General features: G+C 41.1%; 2 protein-coding genes across 2 annotated transcripts; both read left to right on the top strand.

The window, feature by feature from the left end:
* The first annotated feature begins 382 nt into the window (after nucleotides 1-382).
* Nucleotides 383-4,490, top strand: slc15a5 (solute carrier family 15 member 5). The gene is made up of 9 exons (XM_042109066.1): nucleotides 383-744; nucleotides 1,321-1,543; nucleotides 1,827-1,996; nucleotides 2,135-2,358; nucleotides 2,558-2,744; nucleotides 2,895-3,083; nucleotides 3,185-3,316; nucleotides 3,704-3,812; nucleotides 3,901-4,490. Exons 1-9 carry the CDS (start codon nucleotides 390-392, stop codon nucleotides 4,034-4,036), a joined length of 1,725 nt encoding a protein of 574 aa, XP_041965000.1. The 5' UTR covers nucleotides 383-389; the 3' UTR covers nucleotides 4,037-4,490.
* Nucleotides 4,491-7,015: 2,525 nt separating this feature from the next.
* LOC121723441 (transmembrane protein 17B-like) lies at nucleotides 7,016-9,630 on the top strand. The gene is made up of 5 exons (XM_042109109.1): nucleotides 7,016-7,040; nucleotides 8,418-8,521; nucleotides 8,975-9,088; nucleotides 9,172-9,315; nucleotides 9,479-9,630. Exons 2-5 carry the CDS (start codon nucleotides 8,450-8,452, stop codon nucleotides 9,575-9,577), a joined length of 429 nt encoding a protein of 142 aa, XP_041965043.1. The 5' UTR covers nucleotides 7,016-7,040; nucleotides 8,418-8,449; the 3' UTR covers nucleotides 9,578-9,630.
* The last annotated feature ends 13,503 nt before the right edge of the window (nucleotides 9,631-23,133 follow it).

Genomic DNA, 23,133 nt, shown 5'->3' with positions numbered 1-23,133 from the left:
TCTAATGTTTGGTTAAGATTTTTTTTGATGTCTAGTTTACTTACAGAATCATAAGAGATCTGAAGAAACTTGACTTTACAGCTGTCTCCTCAGACAAAAGGTTAATATTTCTGGATAGTGTCTGAAGGGGGCTGAACCATGCATACATCATTTTCATGTGTATTTTCAGTATCTCAGTGCCTTCTGGTGCCATCACGATGAGGCACCTCAAGAAATTGATTACATGGTCACAGATGGGTTCACACCCAAGTAAAGATAAAGCCTTTAGTCATCAGTGTCCCTGAAATGTAACAGCTAAGTGTGGAATGACCACACATGCTGTGAGTTTTTACAAAGGGAGGGTGACCTCTCCTTCTCAGCAGTCAGAAGGGGAGCACTGCAGCAGCAGCATGGTGGCTGAGAACACGGAGGCTCACCTCCTCCGCCGGGTCTCCACCACACGGAGGCCAAGCGGGATGGCCCTGCCGCACAGCAGCAAGCCCCGGCACACCCGCAAGAAACTGCAGGTCATTATCTGTGTGCTCTTGGTGGAGCTGTGCGAGCGCTTCACCTTCTTTGGTATAGTCTGTAATATGATCCTCTTCTGCACAATCAAACTGGGATATGACAACCACCAGGCAGCCATTGTCAACTTGTGCTTTGTTGGAGCTAGCACCCTCACTCCAGTCCTGGTGGGCTGGTTTGCAGAGACATGCCTAGGAAGGACCAAGGTTCTCTATATGTGCGCCCTCATGCACTTCATTGGTAAGAATGTTTTTTTTTTCAAAGTTGTCTTTATCTGAAGGTAAGACAGTGGCAGTTGCTATTTCGCCAGATGTGTAAAATGCCCAGGCACTAATGCACCTCCACACTGTCATGGATGCTGGGTTTTGAAATGAGCACTAAAGCAAATTGGATATGTAGGATAGTTGAATAGTCCCTCTCCTCTTTAGCCCAGATGAGTCCATCATTTCCAAAAAGAATTTACCATTTTTATTGGTCAAACGACATGACCATTCCACTTTACCTCAGTGAATTTTAAATGAGCTTAGGCTCAGAAAGGATGGTAGCATTTCTGTATCATGTCTAAATAAAATGTATTCTTGCCATGGTTGAGTTTACACAGGAATTTACAAACTACAGTGCATTCTTCTCAGACATTTTTCTTGCACTATTATAATGACAAACATCAACAAAAGCAAGGTAATTTAAGCTTCACCAGCACCTAGACTGTCTTAAGACTGATCAGCTCTAGTTATTGCTCACATCTCGACTCCATTTCAGACTTGCTGCTGCAACACCACATCTCATCAGTCATTTTTTTTTCAACTAAACTTTTAGGCACTGCTATGCTTCCAGTGGTGGCATTCCCTTTTGAGGACTTTTATATGGATACTCACAATATAATACACCACCTAGAGCCCAGGGAGCAGCAGATTCTATTCTACATTGGCCTCCTGGCTGCAGCTCTAGGAATAGGCGGCATTCGTGCCATCCTCTGTCCTCTGGGTGCCTACCACCTGCAGGGCTACGACCAACATCAGCTCCTATCCTTCTTCAACTGGTGGGTTTCACCTTTACTCTATCTGATATGCTGTGTAGAAATGGTCAAGGCTTTTCATAACAGCAGTTTTTAATGGTAAAATCTGTATACATTCAATCAATGCATGTTACTGGGGGTTTATGATTTTCTTATTATTATACTTTGCAAACTAATTTAAAATGTTGCTGTGAAAATAGATTTTGAGGGCAAATAAATACTTCTAGATCAACAAAATCACCAGTGACTGGATACAAAAACTGAACATTTAAAATAGAAGAATGTAAGACCATCACTTGCATTATAGGTTCTATTGGCTGGTCAATCTGAATTCTACAGTGGTGTTCTTGGGAATCGCCTATATCCAGCAGTCAGTGGGCAAAAATCTAGGATTCCTTATTCCATTTACATCGGTTCTACTTGCACTTATTGCCATACATATGGTGCGAAGCAAACTCACCTTCCGTCCAAAGAAAGGTAGTTATGAGCCCTATATTTCTGCTAAATTACTCTTGGACTCTTCACTTAAACAAGATTATTAAAATCTAAATTTGTTTTAATGGTCTGTAAGAGAATATTTAGAAGAGAACAAATGGATTTGTTGCTTCTTTCTAGGAGGAAGCTCCTTACTGACCACAATGGGTGTCTTCCTGAACTCACTAAAGATGTGTTGTTTACATTACCGTTACTTGAGTGGGGACGTCTCCAGTTGGTTGGACCGGGCGAAGGAGAACAATGGTGGCCGATACAGTGAGACACATGTTGAGAATGTCAAGATCCTGTCCAAATTGTTTCCTCTTTTTGTCCTCCAGCTCCTCTACCGCACCTGCATAACACAGGCAAGTCCTTTAAGTACCTGAATAACACAGGCAAGTCCTTTAAGAGGTCATGAGTCACGTCTCACATCATTTAATCTCTACAAAGACTAGATTCTAGAGAGGTGTAGAGGTTATCATTCATTTAGACAGTGTTAGTAAGGTGTTTAGCTGATGCCCTTGAAGAAATATCTTAACCAATGTGTGCACTGTGTGTGTACAGATTCCGTCAGGCTACTATCTCCAGACCATGCACTCCAATCTGAATTTGAATGGCTTTCTGCTGCCCGTAGCCGCCATGAAAGTGATTAGCATCTTACCACTACTGTTACTTGCTCCCCTACTTGAGTTTGTGAGCACCTGTCACCTGTCCATGCATAAAAAGCCCCTCTCTCCAGCCACAGCAATAAGTAAGGCTTACAGTTTTATTCTGTGAAATAAACATACAGAGGCATTCACTGTCATAATAGACTCAAATATGGGGACTGAGGATATCAAAATACGGTGTCTATGAGTGATGTTGTTTTACTTCAATGGTCACTGTGTTTATTTGCCTTAAGCTCTGGGTCATACATGTGCCACTCTTTCTACACTGGTGGCTGGCATCACAGAGATCTACAGGAAGGAATATCCCCTGGTGGAACAGACCTTGTCAGGGAAAGTGTTGCAGGTGTCCTCCATGGCCTGCTTCCAGCTCACACCCCAGTATATTCTACTGGGAGTTGCAGAGGCCCTAGTGACTCCAGCATGTAAGTCCTCTCCTTCCCTCATCTTAGAAACAGGCCCAAATGGACACTCAAATAACACTGAAACTCTGTTTGCAATTGTATCCCTGTCAAACTTCATCCAGGCTCTATCATTTCCTTCTGTCTGACTCCCAGTCATTTGCGTGGAATTGCTCTGCACTTTCTGACTCTATCCTATGGAGGAGGATGTTTCTTGGGTGCTTTAATTGTCCAGCTGGTCTTTTCAGTATCTGGCGGTAAGCTTCCTGTAGCCTATATTTTAAGGGTATTGGCCAAATTGGGGAAGACCTTAAAATATTTGTCATGAATGCTTCTGGTAAATGCTTGCTGGCTGCTATACCTGACACTGTCATTTGGACAGTGTTTCTAACCCAGACCACAAAACTCCATGTAGTGCAAAAGTGGCTGAAAAAGTGGCTGGTTGGAACATAATTTATCTGTCTTTCACATACCATTAAAATAAATTTGAAGATGATAAGTTGCCTATAAAAACAAATCTCAAAAGTGGTAGGCCTAGATTTTATGAATTTTATCCAGTTGCTTTAATAACTTTAGGCTATACTTATTTTAAATGTGCAGTTAAGTTAGACTATTGATTGTGGGTTTTAAAAAACTATTTTTAGGTGGATTTTACCCGAATATTCTGAGTGATGGAAATCTGGAGGTTTTTTTCTTTCTATTGTCTATACTGATGGCAATGAACACCGTAGTCTTTTGGAAACTGTCACACAGGTAGGTTCCCTATCTTCTCATGACCTATATCTGTTTTGATATCCTTCACCAGTTTTATGACAGTAATGGCCTTATCTTCATCACCAAGGTACTCAGACCTATCTGTGGAGTTGGGAAAAGGAGTGAGGAGCAGTCATCTTGCTGAAAAACTGCTGCAGTACAAAGCGTGCCTCCGGTTCTATGACACAGTGCACTTTGGAACTCTGCCCTCTGTGGAAATTTAAACCTGTTTCGAGACTGATGACCCTGTAACGCTGGCGTTACGCACTCACAAAATCAGAGACATCAAGCCAAACACGGACAAGTTATTATTAGTCCATTAAATATTTTTTCTGAATGTATTTTTCTTAGGTAATCTATTACAATATATAATTGTTATAATGCTTACAGATCTAAGCGTCCTATTTCCCTGATATAGCCTAGCTGCTAGGCCTATTCTAAACATTTGGAAATGTAGGCCTAGTCTACATGATAGGCTACAGTCCAGTAGGGCAACAGCACTTTGATTCCAAGTGAGAATCCGTCTAGCTGACTGGAGTCTGTTGCCTACACGCCCCCATCATCATCCATACTACGCTCGAAGGAAAACCGGTCCGTGTAACGTTTTGCAGTGCTGTGTTCTATTTTCAGAATTCACATGAAAAATTATAAAAATAGGCTTTAAAATCTGTTATAAAGTTAAAAATTGAAATAATGCGTCAATTTTCTAATTTTCCTTTTTTGCGCTTGTGGTTGGACTGAACCACGAGCACCGGGGGGAGAACACCATCTAGGACGAAAGCGCCGCCTGAAGTTGTTCGTGATTTTTACTCATTACTTTAGAGATTAATAAATAAAACTTCGCCGATTTTTGGGAGATGGGACGTTAAACATAACTTTCAACCTATGTTGAACAGTATATTTGAATACCATGGCCATGCCATAGCCTACCATAGCAAACAATTCCCCAAAGCAGAATGCTTTGCCATCCGTCAGTTTAGGCTATACAGGCCTATAGGCTACCCCAAGCACTGTTTGACATGGGGCGTTTTTGCTTATTTAACACTTTACACTAGACTAGGTTCATTAAACGAAGACACAACAGTGAATAATTTATCAATTTATTAATTTCAACAGCAAATAGCCTACATTGGCCTGTAGGCTACTACAGCTCAAGTCCTTGGTAATGCTCATGTAGGTACACGGTATGAGTAGAACACGTAGGCTAGCCTACTCATAAGTGTCAGGACGCAGCAATGTCTCCCTCTGCATCTGAAGTTCTGGTCTCGAGCTGACATTATCAATCGCTTGGCACCTTGATGCAAGCTGAACTGTGTTTGATAGCCTTCCATCTCTACATCCACTGATAAAATGTGATCACCAACACCGCACGCTCTGTTATCAGGTCACCCCCCCCCCCCCACGCTTGTGGTTCAGCCCAACAAAAACGGTAAAAAAGGCAAAAATCCAATATTAACTGAATTTTACTTTTGTTTCCAATCCAGTTTCTGTTTTTTTCTTTATCTTGTGTGACTAATGACAAATGTAGAAAATAGCAGCAATTATCTATTTTGCTGACCAGTTAAAAAAATGAAAATGAACACATTTTTTATTTGGATCAGATGGATGGAGCAAATAGAACAAAGCGCTGCAAAGCATTACACGGACCAAAACTGTCTGCAGTTTGTCTCCACGGTTTCTGTGGATGGAAACATGGATCTACCTGAGCCGTTAAGGCAACGACTGGGAGGACTCACAAGAACCGTGTTTATTGACCAGAATAGTACGCAACCAACGCCAGAAGATCAATGTGTTTTTCTGAGTAAAGGTAACTGCAATTCGATATAAAGATAAAAAGAAAGTAGCATAGTGTCAACTGCAGCTCACCAGCAGAGGGACTCATAATGAGCGCAAGTTAAAGCGATGGTTCGGAGTAATTTCACCCTAGGGTCCTTTGCACCATGACCCCGAGCCAAACACCCTCCCAGAACCTTTTTTCCCTTGGTCGAGTACCGCTGTCAGAAACTAATACGTTTCTGCAGTCGTAATGGTACCAGCCTTTATCTCGTAAATTACCCCACTAATAATGCCCTGAATGGTACGAAACTTCTACAGTATGTTCTTTACTCATAGAAGTTTGTAAATACACCAGGAGTTTATTTAAATAAGACTTGCCTGATGGATGCTACTATCTGCTACTATACCGCTGCGTCGACGTTACTTCCGTGAAGTCCGTGCTAGGACTTTTACGGGCTTTTCCCAAATCAGGGAAGTAACGGCGACGCAGCGGTATAGTAGCAGATAGCCTGGATGGATTACTGCACGGGCCTACCGGGCCCAGGCCCAGGGGGCCAAGGGGTCAGGGGGCCCTGAAGTCCAAGCCTTTGCACGGAATCAATATCAACAAATCAGGATGTAGGCTATGAATCTGATTGAATTTAGTATTGGCCATCCCCAAAATGCACCAGACTACAGGAAATCACATCAAACAAATTAAACATTTTCTGGGGGAGGACCCCCAAACCCCCCCTCCCACATATACAACAATTAGTGGGGGGCCCTTAATACATCTGGGCCCAGGGGCCCAAAAGTTCATAATCCGTCTATGGCAGATAGTAGCATCCATCAGGCAAGTCTTATTTAAATAAACTCCTGGTATATATACAAACTTTTCAATGCCTCGTTTTATGAGTAAAGAACATACTGTAGAAGTTTCGTACCATTCAGGGCATTATTAGTGGGGTAATTTACGAGATAAAAGTTGGTACCATTACGACTGCAGAAAATCATTAGTTTCTGACAGCGCTACTCGACCAGGGTTTAACCAAGGGAAAAAAGGTTCTGGGAGGGTGTTTGGCTCGGGGTCATGGTGCAAAGTAACCTGACCCAAGCCAGATGAATGTCGTTCCGCTTAGCTCCGCCTAGCTTCACTCACATCCATCTGGGACCTCTTCCATTGAGAGTGATTTCTCCAACCAACTTTATGGTTTAGCCAATCAGGACGCAGGGCGGGAGTTTCATAGATGTGACATAGCGTAGAAGCGACTGTGAGTCTGTTATTAGCGTCACGGGTTGGCTTCGATGTGAGTGGTTGAAGTAGCACGTCAATAGATGACGGACAAGTGGCTTATTCAATCATATGCAAGAATTTTTTGATTAGGCCCAGCCTTCTGAAGCAACACTTCAATGGATCGGTTCCAGATGGATGAGTGGAGCTAGGCGGAGCGAAATTCATCTGGCTATTGCCAGGTTAGGTGCAAAGGACCCTAGGGTGAAATTACTCCGAACAATCGCTTTAACTTAGGCAGATAGGCGAGGAGCATCTCGCTGCAGCCTGCAGGAAGGCGGGGCTTGACATCAAGCCCAGCCCACATCCAAGTCAGCCATGTTTTTTGTATTATGTCACGCAGTTTAAAATTGCTGGCGGCGAGAGGGAGGCAGTCAGCAGCAGAGAGCTAGGACTCGCAACGAGACTGAGCGAGCTGCTACATTCTACAAACCAGCAACTTACTGCAAAACACGTTTTATTGTGTAATTCAACACGTAAACTGTGGATTCAAACCAGTGCAACAACTCGCAACAGCACCAACGTTTCCATAAGAACGCCGTTGTCACACTACTCGTTCGTCAGATGGCAAGAGGCTGCCGGCGGCCCACCGGTTTCGCTGCCGCCGGCGGACCGCTGAGTTTTTGCACATTGGTTCTACCGCGGTCCGCTGGGCTGGGCCGACAAGTAGCCTATCTACCGGTGGTCCGATATCTGCTTGCTATCTGGGCAGTAGCCTATATTTGAGATGAGGATATGTCTATCTTGGTCTAACCGGTTAACGTTACACAATGCATGCTTCTGGTTCACCTGTTAATAAAGCAAAATCGCCCCTTGTAGGCTACATTTGGCTGTAATGGAGAATTCTTGCTGTTAAACTGATAGTCCATGATAATGAAACAACACACCATTCTACTTTTGAGGGCTAAATTAAATGAATGTTGGCTCGTTTTCCGTTTGAACACATTGTCATCAATATTTAAAATTCAATTTTTTGAATGTGCATAGGCTATGGCTATGGCTTAAAAACCGGAAATCAAATAAACGAAAAAGTACACGAACCCAATTACAGTAACTAGCCTAGGCCTACATGAAAAATTCACTGTTGTTGCATGAAATGTCATTTGTGTTTAGCCTACATCATCAGTTTATCATCTAATATGAAACAATATACTATATAATTCGCTACCGGGCTGTCGGTAGTAAAGCCAAAGCGTATGGGGAGTGACGTAGGCAAAGAAAACATGGCTGAGTTGGATGTGGGCGGGGCTTGATGTCAAGCCTCGCCTTCCCGCAGGCTGCAGCGAGGTGTACTTGGAGGGGATTGGCTGCCTCGGCTGCAAAATAGCAATTGCTAGCTGGCAGATTTGTGTAAAACTTGAGAGTGACCGGTCACATTTGCTGATTTATTTGTCGTGGCTCTTGAACGTTAACGTTTAAGTTGGGTAGCGTCAGCCGGCTAGTAGCTATGCCTATGGACCAGGCAAGCTAAGCTATACTAGTGCTAGTTGGTTAGCATGATAAACATTGCTCATTGGTATCCCTAACAATAAGCACTCCCCATGTTCTGAACTTCTTAGACGATGAAGTTATCTCCAGTCTCCCTCTTCAGATGTCACTTTACTTTAACCTGTGGTTTTTCCCTATGTGGTGGGTATGTGAAGTCATCATGCTCCACCTAAAGGTACTGATAGGCTATTTGTCTGTTTGTTAGTCCTGTCCTGTTGATTCACAACCTTTTTGTTTCCAAGGCCACCACCAGCTGTGTCCACCGAAATATTCCATCTGTGCACACTCTGAAGTCCAATATAGTTAGTTAAACATTCAAAACCAACTTTCTCCGGGTTCCAATAATCTTCAAATATCACGACATAATTTCCACATCGACATTGTCTATTGTATGATTATGTGTATTATCCTGCTTGAAATTTTCTAAAAGGGTCTCATTTGTTACTTCCTTGTGTGACAGCTTGACTGCATCTGGTGCTACAATTAATAATCTCAAATCAAGGCCTCCCTTGCAGCTACCTGAGATCCCCCTGTGGGTCAAACCCCCATGTTGAGAACCCTGCTGCACAAAATGTATCTCCATGTTAGGCCTACTTGAATTTCATCTAACTTTGTTTCTCCCATGCAGTATCCAGCCCTTCCTGACTACTACAAGTTTATTCTGGTGACTGTCCTAATATTGATGACCCTTATTGAGGAAATTAGGCTTTACCTTGGCTATGTTGGAAACCTACAAGAGAAGGTACATTTCTTTCTCTAGAGTAAACATTGTTCGTCAAATGAAATAAAACTCAAATCATTTAACATCTGGTGCTTCCTCTACAGGTATCAGAGCTGGCTGGCTTTTGGTTATTGAGTCTACTTTTGCAGTTCCCTCTCATTTTGTTTCAACTTTTTAATGAGTCCATCCTTGTTCAGCCACTGGAAAGAGGAGTCCATATAGTGCTGTCCTTGTTCGTTCTTACAGAGGTAACAGGCGATTTGTCAGTTCACTCTTCAAAAAGTTGATAGTTTTTTCAGAAGTTATAATTTCACTCACTTTTTTGATTGATGGTGTTCATGCAGAAAAAAAACAATAATTATGTTCTTATGTAAAAGATAATTGATTTATTTTTGCCCTTTATCTGTGCAGGCTCTGTCAGGTTTTGTGGCCCTTCGAGAAATGGTACATCACACAGAAAGCCATTTCCATCTTCAGCAGTTCGCTGGTGTCCAGGAGCTGAGAACATGATTGAGAACTATCAGCAGTGGAGATTTACTAACAGAACGATCACTCTGCACTAATTAAGTGTCCTCTTCATTTTTACATAAATCATTCATGGAGAATGCATTAAACATTTGAATAGAGCTTTTACATTAGTTTGGTGAAGATGGTCATATTGCCAATGAATTTCAGTGGAATCGAACAGAATGGCTTCCAAAGAAAATCATATTGTAAATATCTGAGTGGCCAGCAAGTATCAAAGGTTTTATTTCTTAATTCAATATTGTAAAATAAATGAATTAATTTGTTGAATACAATAAATAAATAATAGTAATGTTAAATAAACAGACCAACAAACTCAAAAGCAATGGTTATGTGTTTATTAACAAACATGTATAGTCTACTGCATACCTCAACAAACAAGTCCTGTGTATTATACAAATGTGTATTTTCCCAAATTTTTAAATAAAATAAAATCTACCTGCTCTAATGATTTATGTCTTGGTAAAGGCAATACCAACACACATCCATCTCTGCCACACTTACCTAAAATACCACTAAGACTGAGATGTACACTGAAGATAGACCATGCTGGCAAACTTGATCATCAACTCAGTACTTAACAACTTTGTCTATCTGTGCTGCAAAAAGTTCCTTGGGAAGTGGCTGTTCTCCATTTTTGTCCAGTTTATAGGGTCTGTCACACTCTGCAAATATGTCTGGGGAAGAGACCTGCAGAATCACCTGATATAACAGACATGTTTTATGGTCATCTGCCAGAGGTCTTAAGGTAAACCTGTGTAAAGAAATAACACTTATGATTTGCTTACTTTATTGCAAGAAAAAGAAGTTGTGTTTGAAATCATTGGACCAGCCTAACCAAACAAATTGATCAGTCTGGGATTCAGTCAAATGTTCCTTCTTACTTAACCTTGCAAGCTGATGATAACCCACATTGGCAATAAGGAAACAATGTATTTAACTTTTAATGTATACATTTACACACATTCTTGTTATTTGATGTTTGCCTTCCTATTACTGTTATATTGATCTGTCTAGCTCTAACACTGCCGCCACTGATTTGAATGTGTGAACTGTTCACTGCAATGGCATCCTCACTGGTCGCTGATTTGTCCATCCTGGTGACTGAGTGGTGACCGTGATTTGTTCAAGTAAGAGTTGTTCCTGGACCAACTTTCTAATGACTGTCCTGGACCAACAACTCTTTAACCAATCACAGCCTTGTGATGTCATCAATGTGAGCCTTCTGCTTCTCCCATTGCCATTTTGAAATTTCCCTCCAGAAACAACCAGTGGATCACCAACTTGTATCTCAATACAGGTAGGTCCTTGCATATTTGTGTGTAAAATAGTTGTAAAATAAAGTAATTCTGAGTTGAATCTGAATATAGATTAGATTTTTTTTATTTTCGTTTTAGCTGACTTGGTTTTATGTTTGTCTAATGTTAGCTGCCAGGCTAGGGACCATACATTTACTGTAATACATTAGCTTCCTAATAGGTAATTCAGTGGCTATGCATCTTAACGTATTTCGAAGGGATACAGTAGTTAAAGTAGCTTTGAAGCTCATTTAGCAATCTTGGTGCAGCTGTTATTATGTTAGAGGCTAGGCTAGGGAAAATAAATTTATGCTACCAAATTAGCTTGCTAATAAGTGCAACATGCACTTATGTGAGGTGCCAAGGTGTTAGTTCACTTGCTAAGGAGCACACTTTTGGACTACTAATGTAGCTTGGTAAAGCAGTAGCTTTTGTTTGTACGTGGTCCTGGAGCGACGTTGCCATGTTGGCCTTGCTCCAGGACCGACTTTAGAATGTTGGTCCAGGACCGTCTTTACAATGTTGGTCCAGGACCCACATTGTCATGTTAGTCCAGGACCGTCATTACAATGTTGGTCCAAGACCGGCTTTACAATGTTGGTCCAGGACCCACATTGTCATGTTTGACCAGGACCGTCTTTTTGTCATGTTTGTCCAGGACCGTCTTTAAAATGTTGGTCCAGGACCCACATTGTCATGTTTGTCCAGGACTGTCATTACAATGTTGGTCCAGGACCCACATTGTCATGTTTGTCCAGGACCGTCATTACAATGTTGGTCCAGGACCCACATTGTCATGTTTGTTCAGGACCGACATTGTCATGTTTGTCCAGGACCGTCATTACAATGTTGGTCCAGGACCGACTTTACAATGTTGTCTTTACAATGTTGGTCCAGGACCGTCTTTACAATGTTGGTCAGGGACCGTCTTTAGAATTTTGGTCCAGCACCGTGTTTACAATGTTAATAGCCACTGAATTACCTATTAGGAAGCTAATGTATTACAGTAAATGTATGGTCCCTAGCCTGGCAGCTAACATTAGACAAACATGGAACAAAGTCGGCTAAAACGAAAATATCTAAGGTGCATATAGATTCAACTCAGAATTATTTTACACACAAATATACAAGGACCTACCTGTATTGAGATAAAAGTTGGTGATCCACTGGTTGTTTCTGGAGGGAAATTTCAAAATGGCAATGGGAGAAGCAGAAGGCTCACATTGATGACATCACAAGGCTGTGATTGGTTAAAGAGTTGTTGGTCCAGGACCATCTTTAGAATGTTGGTCCAGGAACAACTCTTACTTGAACAAATCACGGTCACTGTGACGGTGTGTATGCTACTATACTACTGTGTCCAAGGCTGCTTAGGGTCTGTGCTGCTGAACTGGGGGAGCCACTAAAGCACATCTTTAACCTGTGTCTCAGTCTCGGAAGAGTCCCAACACTGTGGAAGACATCATGTCTCATCCCCGTCCCCTAGAAGCCACACCCAAGTGAGCTCAATGACTTCAGGCCGGTCGCTCTAACATCACACGTGATGAAGACCATGGGGTGACTGGTTTTGGGGATACTCAGACCACAGGTACGCCATGCACTAGACCGGCTACAGTTTGCATACCAGGAGAAAGTGGGCATGGACTCCACAGGAAACAGTGCTCTCTCCAGTCCTGTTCACTCTGTACACGTCAGACTTCTGCTACAACACAGTCATGCCACATGCAGAAGTTTTCGGATAATACTGCAATTGTGGGGTGTTTCAGGGATGGGGAGGAGGAGGAATACAGGAGCCTGGTGGAGGCAATGGTGCAAACTCAACCACCTACAACTCAACACTTCTAAGACCAAGAAGATGGTGGTGGATTTCCGGAGGTCTAAGCCCGCTCTGCTGCCTGTCACCATTGAGGAGGTCAATGTGGAGGTGGTAAACACTTACAAGTATCTAGGGATATATCTGGACAATAAACTGGGCTAGTCAGTCAACGCTGAAGCACTTCCTGAGGAGGCTGCGGTCCTTCAACATCTGCAGCAAGCTCCTCTGGATGTTTTACCAGTCTGTTGTTGCCAGCGTCCTCTTCTATGCCGTGGTAGCTGGGGAGGAAGCACTAAGAAGAGGGATGCTGGGCAACTGGACCGGCTGGTAAGGAGAGCTGGCTCTGTCGTGGGAGCTGAACTGGAGTGCATCACTTCAATATCAAATAAAAGGACCCTGAGCAAACAGATCAACATCTTGGACAATGAATGTCATCCACTCCACAGCACTATTATAAAGCAAAAGAGCCTGATCAGCTGGAGACTTCGTTCACTGCCATGCACAACTGAAAGGCTGAGGAAGTCATTTGTCCCCAGGGCCATTGAACTGTTCAATGCTTCACTTAAGGGAAGAGGAGAGATAGACTTCTCTGCATAGTCTGTCTGCCTCTCCACCCTCTCCATGTTTGAGTACTGACTGCCCACTACTGTTTTACTACTGTCCACAGCCTAATGTTGTACTACTGTTTTACTGCTACACTGTTTTTCATGCTATATTAGCACACATGACCAATGGCTTCTGCTACAATACTGAATGGCTGTAACCCTATTACCTCAACCTATTCTTGCACTGACATAGTTTTTACATACTTTTTATATTACCTTGTCTACATTACACATTACTCTCTTATTTGTCCATATTATTTATGCTGGTCTCTAGACCTTATTCTTGCACTGTTGCACTGTTAGCCTACTGTTGGACTGCTTTTTGCACCTTCACCATGACACTCACTCAGCACCTTACCATGCATACAGAACTACAGGCCAGTCCCGGCCCTGTCACTGGAAGCGTCTCATTCTTGATCATCCTCAAGCACACTGTGGATTTTTTTTCAATTGAATTTCTATAGTATATTTAGTATTTAGTTTTGTTAGTTTTTCTTATCTTCTACTGTCTCTATTGTATAGTTGAGTTTTGTTATGTGTATATACTTATATTTACCCTACTGAGTACTACTGAGACCTTGAATTTCCCCTTGGGGATCAATAAAGTATCTATCTATCTACCTCCTATAACAATGTTGTGTACTGAATGTCCACTGGCCCACTGTGTTACTGCTTACACCAGGGGTCTCAAACTCAAATGAGCTGGGGGCCAATTCTGCCAACGTCATCTGATTGGAGGGCCGGCTATTTCTGAAAATGCAATGTTCTTTTTTTCAAATACCACACAAAACTGCAAACAGAAAGTGCACGTGTTTTTATCTAGTTTTAGACACCTGTGCTAGCAACCTTAGCTTATAAATAAAATAATGATAAAATAAATATTAATACAAATTATAAAATAAATGAAAAACATAAAAAAACAGGTATGTGTGTGTGTTTCACACCAAATAAAAATAATTCCTCTCATAACTTTTTTAAACCTGGCAAACTAGGCATCAGGGTTAAGAAAGCAACACCATTGGATTTTTATATCAAAATTTAAAAGGCCATGGCTTGAAAGTGGTCAGAGATAAAGTTATACTGTAAATGTACAAATCTTTGAGTAAAACAAAAGTTTATGAAGGGGGTAAATGTACCCATCTAATTTGTCACTGGATGGCAAGCACCTCAAATTATGCACCTTTCAGTAAATACTGGATGAACATATTTAAGCAGGTTTACTTTCCTTTTTTCATACTACCCACATAACAAATTAACAGAAAAACACCACAAGATGTATACCAACACCTAAGATGTTGTGGTTTAGTAATAGATTACTACAATATAGGCCTACAATAAAGTTTTCTGGTCAAACAGTTCCTATCGCGGGTAATCTGCAGTAGCCTACCCAGAAGTATATTGCGGGTGACTTTGTAGTTCTTTAGAGCCCTATTTCTACTAGCCCTGCTGTCTGTACCACATCCATTACGGACACTATCATCACGATTACCACTGCAACCTCCAAGCTATGTTGGGCAGAGTGTCGAAACAAGCATGGTATGCTTAGTGGACACCGTTGTATACACGCACCTCCATTCACAGACGCACCGTGACTATCACTGTCATAGACGATCGATCATAATCTCCAAAAGGATATTCTCCTTCAGAATTAGAATTAGAATAGGTGAATAACATAGTTTACCTAAGACTTCAACACACGTGAACGTTTTTCAACATTTGGTGTAGGCCTGGCTATTTCTGCTTAATTTCTGCTTCAATTTCTGCAACACTATGGCCTGCATCGCTTCCGCGTCATTACAAATGCACGTCTTTGTGTTTCTCGCGTGTAATACAAGTATTTCCTGAAAACTTTGCGCAGCGATTTTGGGTTTGAATCAAGCTCTGGATGTCTTGCACATAGTGGAGCAAATGTGATTGAGAGCAAAATGAGATTTGTCACCGTACCTGGATCTATCGTCTATTTTAATCAGTATTGTTGTTTGTCGCAATTAATAGCCTCAAGGGCCGGATTACATTATTATTTTGTCATACGTCGCGGGCCGGAATTGGGCAGGACGCGGGCCGGATTTGGCCTGCGGGCCGGGTGTTTGAGACCCCTGGCTTACACTGTCTACACTGTTTACTGGCTATATTAGCCCACATGCACAACCCCTCCCTCCATCATACTTGACCAATGGCTGATACCCTATTACTTCAAACCTATCCTTGCACTGGTGCTATAATTCTTATATTACTATGTTTACATTTTCCCCTTATATTGTCCATATAATTAAACTATAACTGTTATATTACTATGCGTACATTTTTTTCTTATATTGTCCATATTTAATGCTGGTCTCTTATATTGTCTATATTTATTTTCTTTAACCCTGGACTTATTTGCCATACCACCATGACACACACCTCATTGAGCACCTTACCACTGCATACTGAAACACAGGGTCAGTCCCTGCCTTGTCACTGCAAGCGCCTCATGCTATACATCCTTAGTACATTCATGTGGATCCTTGTTTTAGTATCTTTAGTATCTTTTACTGTTCTTTTTAGTCATGTGGATTTGTTATTTTATCATCCTGTTTATGTTGTAGTGTATGTTGTGTGTGGTGTCTTAAAGGTTGTATCAGCGATAGCGGGGATACGTCACTTCTGTTGATGTTAAAAAAAAACAGAGAGCTAGCTCGCTACTCCTTCCCCCTCCCTCCCATGCAATTAAAACTCCCCTAAACGTGCATCTCGTCGGTGTTGTTGAAACACTTTATTTTGCCTTTGAGTGGTTGCCAACCCTTGTTGGTAGCAATTGTTTTTGTGTACAGATCTCGGAGCCTAGGCTGCCTACAGAGGCACGTTTTTTTGACGGCCTGCTTATCGGGGCAGACAGCTAGCGGATCGTTAGGAAAGATTAGATGAATGTGATTATTTATGTTTGGGCCTTTTTTGGGCCAGAAGCCGCTGATATGTATGTATCAGCGGTTTCAGGCCCAAAAAAAGCCCAAACATAAATGATGGGACTTGAATTTCCCCTTGGGGATTCATAAAGTATATATCTATCTATCTATCTACTATGAATAGGTGTTCCAGACTGTGATCTCAGTGAGAAAATGAACTGACAAAAGGACAGAGCCAGTCTATTAAGTCTAACCCTTTATCATTTATCTCTGAAATATTTGGCGGTTGTTATAGTACTTAACCCATAACTACACTATATCAGAGCCATATAAAGGTACCTTTACATGGCTCTGCACTATATATATTGATTACTGTATACACAAGCCTCAATTCACGACTGGCTCAAGGTCATTCTGCATGGCCGGCAGCGGAGTAACTGGACTCTCCCTGCTTTAATTATGTATGGAAGAGTTGTTTTTAGCCAAATAGTGATCTGGGTTTCTTTTGTGATATTTGTCTGGATAAGAACATGAGCACAATGGCCAGGGTTCAGTTTCAGTGTGTGTTCAAATCAGGGACCTATTCACAGACAGATGAATAGGAAGCTCTCTGACAGTACCTTTTCTCAGATGGTGCTGGGACTACTCATAGAATGTTCTGACCGATGCTTCCCCTCAGGTCTGTCAATTTTCCTGTGTCCAGCTTGATCATACCCAATCCTGCCTGGTCATTTGATGGAAAGAGACAGTGTTCGGAGAAAGATAAAAGTTACAAAAACATGGGGAGACAAATTAGTTTTACTTCCCCAATGGGGCATATATGGAAGAGCAAAGTTAACACTAGCAGAGAAAACAAATACTACATTCTAATGCTATGATTTTAATGTTGACAATTTGCGTGTGGTTACCATGGGGGAGAAACGTTATTCCATAGCTGCCCCAATTTCACAAATTAACTGCTCTCAAAATTGGCTACATGTTTCTCAAACTATGACTGTACATAACAAGCTAGGACTAAGCATCGATTAGTAATAAAGCACTCAAAACAAAATGCAGCTAAAAGGACACTGGGTGAGTGCAGACCTCCAAGGGGCAAATTCCCCATTAGAGGGAGAGCAGATAGCTAACGAACGTTCAGAAAAAGTCCTGTTGGCAAATTTGAGGGAAAAGTCGGTAAAGGGGCTATTTCACACAATTTGAGGGTGCTGAATTCCAAAATTTTGTTTACCAAGCTCAATTTTGAGTTTTAAGCTTGCTAATTAGCATAATTCACATACTTTTTGGTTTTGCCATCAGATATCATAGGAATTGCAAACAATAAGGCATTAATATATTCTTTATGTATCAGATATGTTGTAGGACAGGACAGGAATTACCCAAATGACCCTCAAATAGCAAATGAAAATAAGCTAAAATTAAAATATAAATTGAAGTAATAGCTAAAATTCAGTATGACGTTTAGAAGCAAAATAGATTCCTTGATAATAAATTGATAGAATAGTAGGTGACTGCTAATTTTTCTGTAGAAAGTTCCTTGTCACTAACTATTGCAGTTGTGAGTCTTTACAGAGGATTTACACTGTATTTTTTTTTTACTGTAAAGGCGACTGTGCTTGCCTAGTTAAAACATCTCACTGGTGCTCTTTCCTATCATTCAAATTCCAGCCATGCAAAAAAAATGGAAGAGTGTGCATGTTTGAGGGTTGCTGAAGAGTGCTACTGAAAGGGAAGTGGACCTAGGACAAATCCTCAGCTATGAACTGATTAATGTCCCTGTACTGTAGCTATTGCAGATAGCAATGGTTATTTGTGAAGTGGAAATAAGTCTATCCTCACTCAAGTGTTGTCTAGCAATGTGGAATGTCCAGTAGTGATCACTGCAAAAACTGCTCATTCAACACTGGTAATAGATGTTCAAGATCTAGTTATGTCTTTAGGACACCCATCTGACTGCAGCACATTTAAGAAGTATGCAGGAAAGTTTGTAAGAAACTTTTGTATTGTTATTTGGTATTTGTTATGTGGTAGCAAATGATGTTGACTATCAAAGAAATAGACCTAATGTAGGAATGCACACAGATATTTGCAACAGATATGCTCAGGCCAATCCAAACTTTTCTCATCTGTTGTTCCTCGTTGGTGGAACACTGCCAGTTCCTACAAGGGCAGGGTCATCCCTCTCCATTTTCAAAAAACTACTGAAGACCCAGCTCTTTAGAGAACATCTCCTTTCATAGCACCACTTACAACAAGTCTTGCTGATCCTAGCACTTACCACCCGTCTTAAACTGACACTCAACTGTTTAAAAACAGCACTCACTGATGCACTTACAGTATTCTTACTGTACTCTACCATTTTTAAATTGTCCTAAAATTGTTGAGAGAATTGCTTTAAAACTTACCTGTTACCATGTTGTTAGTTGCTTTGGTTAAAAATGTGTCAGCCAAATGTAATGTAATGTAATGTAATGTAATAATGGTGTAGGCCTATCTGAATAAGACCCAAAGAGTGGCTGAAACGTACTTATAAAATTACACTGGGAGCAAAGAAGACTATCTTCACTTTTTTCCCTTTGCAACTGTCAAAGAAATCCCATAAACACAGGAAGGCCTAGGGTATCCTACATCAGATGGCCTAATGATTAGGCTCTTCTGCATAGCATTAAGTGATTTGCATGCAGTAATTTGAACACTGACCTTGATCTAGCCTACTTTGGCTATTTAAAGGTAATTTATTGCCCAAAACATCACACAATATAAATGAGCTATAACAAACAATAAAGAACTTAATCACACAAAACTACTATTTTACTGACTACAAAAATAATAACTAGATGTACCGCATAGCGGTACAAAATATGACCGCCGCTCAGTCCTGTACATCCGTTCCGCGAAAATAAATCACACTTCAATTTGTCTCCATATTTTACTCCATCCCCCACTCTTGAAACTTTTGTGTATGCTTGTTTGGCATGCCTGAGTGTGTGTGTGCGGCTGCACAGAAAGTAGCCTACTGGTGCTGAAAAGGTGAATAGATTGTAGAATAGCCAAAGAAGATGTAGCATTGTTATAAAACCTTTAAAATCTCTAAACAATCACAAGTAGGGCAGTTCATCACAGTTCATCCATTGCAACTGGATTGATGAAAGGTCACTTACACCTGTAGGCTACATTGTATTTGGGAAAAGCAAAAGGTATCAGCATAATGTTATTTATTTATTTATTTTGTATGTATTCATAAACAAAAACATCTCTGTCAGTTCCATGCCGTTTTCAACAGCTATCAAAAACAAAGGTCATTTTTGGATGGATGGATTTTTTGTGAATGTTTCTTCTTCTACATAAGATTTTAGTCATCTTTAGTTCATGTAATACTTTATTGTCAATGCACAAATTAAGTAACAGTAGTCTGAAACGTTATTGTTAATGCACAAATTAAGTAACAGTAGTCTGAAACGAAATGCTGTTTTACATCTAACCAGTGGTGCAAATAACTGACATGTCCAAATGGGCCTTGATGAAATGCATCGCTAGACTGTTCATACACATTTTAACGGGCCAAAGTTGAAGAGCTTTTGTCCGTGCAAATATAGGCTGATTCATGTTCCCTTGCATTGTGTAACTGAGGTCCATGGCTAGTCTGGCTTTCATCAGACCAAGCTCAATCTTTTAAGAAATCAAAAAATAAATAGCGGGCAGATCAGGCTGGGTTCACCCAGCCTAGTCCATAGGCACCCGATATTGTTTAATTTTCCGATTGAGATATACACGCTCTGGCTATTCTAAATGCAAAAATGCTTCAGGGAGTTATGACAAAACGGTAACTATACAAACTAGATCCTAAGGGACCGTTCGTTATTTATAAACGGGATCACCGGAGGGATTTTGAGTGCTTCCATCAAAAGTAGCATGACCCTCCCCTGTCTACTATGTAATTTCCAACGACCCTCCAGCAGTATTTTCAAAAATGACATGACCCTCCCTGGCTAATTGTCGATGTCTTCCGCCCACGCTCTTACGCGCTATGAGAGCACATCAACTTATGCTACCGCCCTTAAACCAACCTCGCTTTCTGATCTTACACATCACACTTCACCAAGATGGTGGCCATTTCAGTAGATTTACCCACATTGTTGTGGAAACACAATAAGCATGGAAACTAAATGCACACTTCCTGCAACTGCATTAGCATAACGAGAAAAGTTACTCCTCTAGTAAGTATTCACATGAAATAAAACAATAAAGCATTGAGACCATTCAACAAAGCACACTGGGTAATAACAAATTCAACACATGAACTTGTTGCTATGGACTCGTCTCTAGGCTTCCTCAGTCATTGTAAAGCTGCCGAAGCTGAACATTATCCAAAACTCAATTTCTCAGACGAGCGTCAATTTGGGAGCTTACACTCCTTCCTTCTCAAATGACTTGAAAAGGCCGTTTGCACAATTTCATAAATAATCACAGGGACCGAAAAATACCTAACATGCCAACTTTTTCCGGGTTTATCATTTTAACGTTTCCCCGCTGTCTTGCCGTTTTAATATTTTCCCGTAGAATATCCCATATTAGGCCCTACTGTAATACTCTCATAACATTAGTCCTGCATTCTGGCCTGTCTCTGTGTTGTCCTGTTGTTACCCTTGCCCTTCCAGTGAAACAGATGTATTCAAATCATCGTTTTGCTTGCTTGAATGCGAACTCAGTGTGATGTTAACCTAGGCCTATTTAAGTTAACGACGTGGTTGTCGTGAGAACACGATTCATTAGCGCTTGCAGTGTTCGGCCGTAGGCTATGCCTACGTGCGCACCTGCCAGGCTACTATTTATATGACCAAATGTATTTGTTCAACTTTATGAAGCAGAATTACGCACTGCTACTTGGAACGTAACACATTTGTGTTGGCAGGAGAGAGAATGACAGCGATTAACAAATTGCACTTTTTGCTGGTTACCAATAAATAGGCCTACTAGCCTATATATTTTTTTTGCAAACAACAAAAACAGAAAGGATGGAGACAGCAAAGCTAGAGATGGGCAGGAACGAGGTCAATTGGTATTAGAAATGCTTGTCAAAACGTTAGGAGCTGGATGTGTGGATGAATGAAGCACAAGTATGTTAAGCATGCACACTGTTTAAATTAGGCTACACGGTAAACTACAAGTAAACCAAAGTTAAATTTAGTTTTTTAGGGCTGGATAAAGTTGACCAAATGGATATAGGCTGTTAGGCGTGAATAAAGTAGGCTACTTTGTGGCTCCAACCCTTCCAACGTTAATGGGGACGAATGTTGACATTTTCCGTATTTTGCGTGAAAAACCCGGGAAATCTCCCTTATTTTCATTGTTCAATGTTATAGCTCTGTCAACGAAACGAAAGAGAACGTTATATGGCGACAGAAATCAACAATCAAACAAGCCACCACAATTTTTTGCTGTTTTCATTAATACAAAAGATGGGTGACCCTCTCTCCTAGACAAAAAAAAGTTAGGTGACCCTCCCCTTAACAAAGAATAAAAAGACATGACCCTCCCCTATTTTCCTCCGGTGACCCCGTTTATAAATAACGAACGGTCCCTAATAGAAAGCTGTTACAGTAGCTTCCCTAAGCTACAGGTATGATTAGGCTATAAGGTAGGCCTATTTACAACATAAATTGTCAATAGGCTATGCTGGCGACACAAATAAAATCTCCTTTGGAAACCAATGGCTTACGCCTTACAGTATCAAGCGGACTTAACTGCCATATCGTGGCGAAAAGTTGTAATAACATTCACGCAGCTCCATGAGTCAAGGAAAGCGCGAATGAAGTAGGCCTAGCCACTTCTAAATGGGACCCACTACACAGTAGCTTAAGGTGTGTTGCTAAAGCAGCCATAATGAAATGAAGGTGTCATTGTTTGGATACTTCACACACACGCACACACACATTTCACAGACTACAACTACCAAGCTAGAATCAAAGCACATCGATTCCCCGCTCACACCCTGCACGCACTTAAAACAAAATAAACAGGCGTCTCAGTCTCACGCATGTATAGGCAAAACTGTATCAGACCGGTGTAACGTTGGTAAATCTTCCATTGCACAGAATGATTTTGTAGCACGTGCAATAAATGACAGTCGAAAGATACAAACAGTGCTGCTATCAATTTGCTTGGTATAACCGCATTTATAGTTTTCTACAAATGCAATCAATCAAATGGGCCTCCATCACTCAACCAACGCTAAAGGTAACATTACCTAGGTCCTTACTGATATTACAAGATTAACGTACCTGCAGTAAAAACCAAGCATGTCCGATAAACATCCTCAGATTTATTTCGGCTTCAAGAAGAAATGGGAATTACACTTCATGTGAACATCGTCCTATCCTTATTAGATGTTCGCTGCGGTAAATTACAGTCCTTGTAGGAAGCGTCCATTGTTTTTCCAACCCACTTTTAACTTCCAACAAAATTACGTCTCACTGCAACGATGCGCCATCTAGTGGACAAACAACTACTTATCGCCAATACTGAAAATGCAGCCATGACGATGATGATGAATATTTATTTTGGCTTTCTTTTAATCCTACTGAATTTGTAATTATGTATCGGCCATTCTAATACCGATAGTATGTGGGTGCCTGTGTGTGTGCATGTGTATATGTGTGCACCGCCATTTACAGGCCAATGAGTGTACAGTCACTAAATGTACACATAACCTAATTTTTTTAGACCCCCCCATGGATGAAATTCTACGAAACTGGGCATACCCCCAGAGAATGCCAGGTCAATCATACACATAAAATTTGGTGCAGTTCTGAACATCTTAACTGAAGATAGGGGCGATTAAAGCAGAATAATATTGCATTTTCATTTTTTACCGGGGGGGGGGTGCAAATCACAAATGAGTGATTATGAGCCAGGTTGATGTGGGCCCTTGAGACCAACA

Source organism: Alosa sapidissima, chromosome 11 (genome assembly GCF_018492685.1).
Source record: "Alosa sapidissima isolate fAloSap1 chromosome 11, fAloSap1.pri, whole genome shotgun sequence".
Lineage (NCBI taxonomy): Eukaryota > Metazoa > Chordata > Actinopteri > Clupeiformes > Clupeidae > Alosa > Alosa sapidissima.
This window is presented reverse-complemented; position numbering and strand designations above follow the sequence as displayed.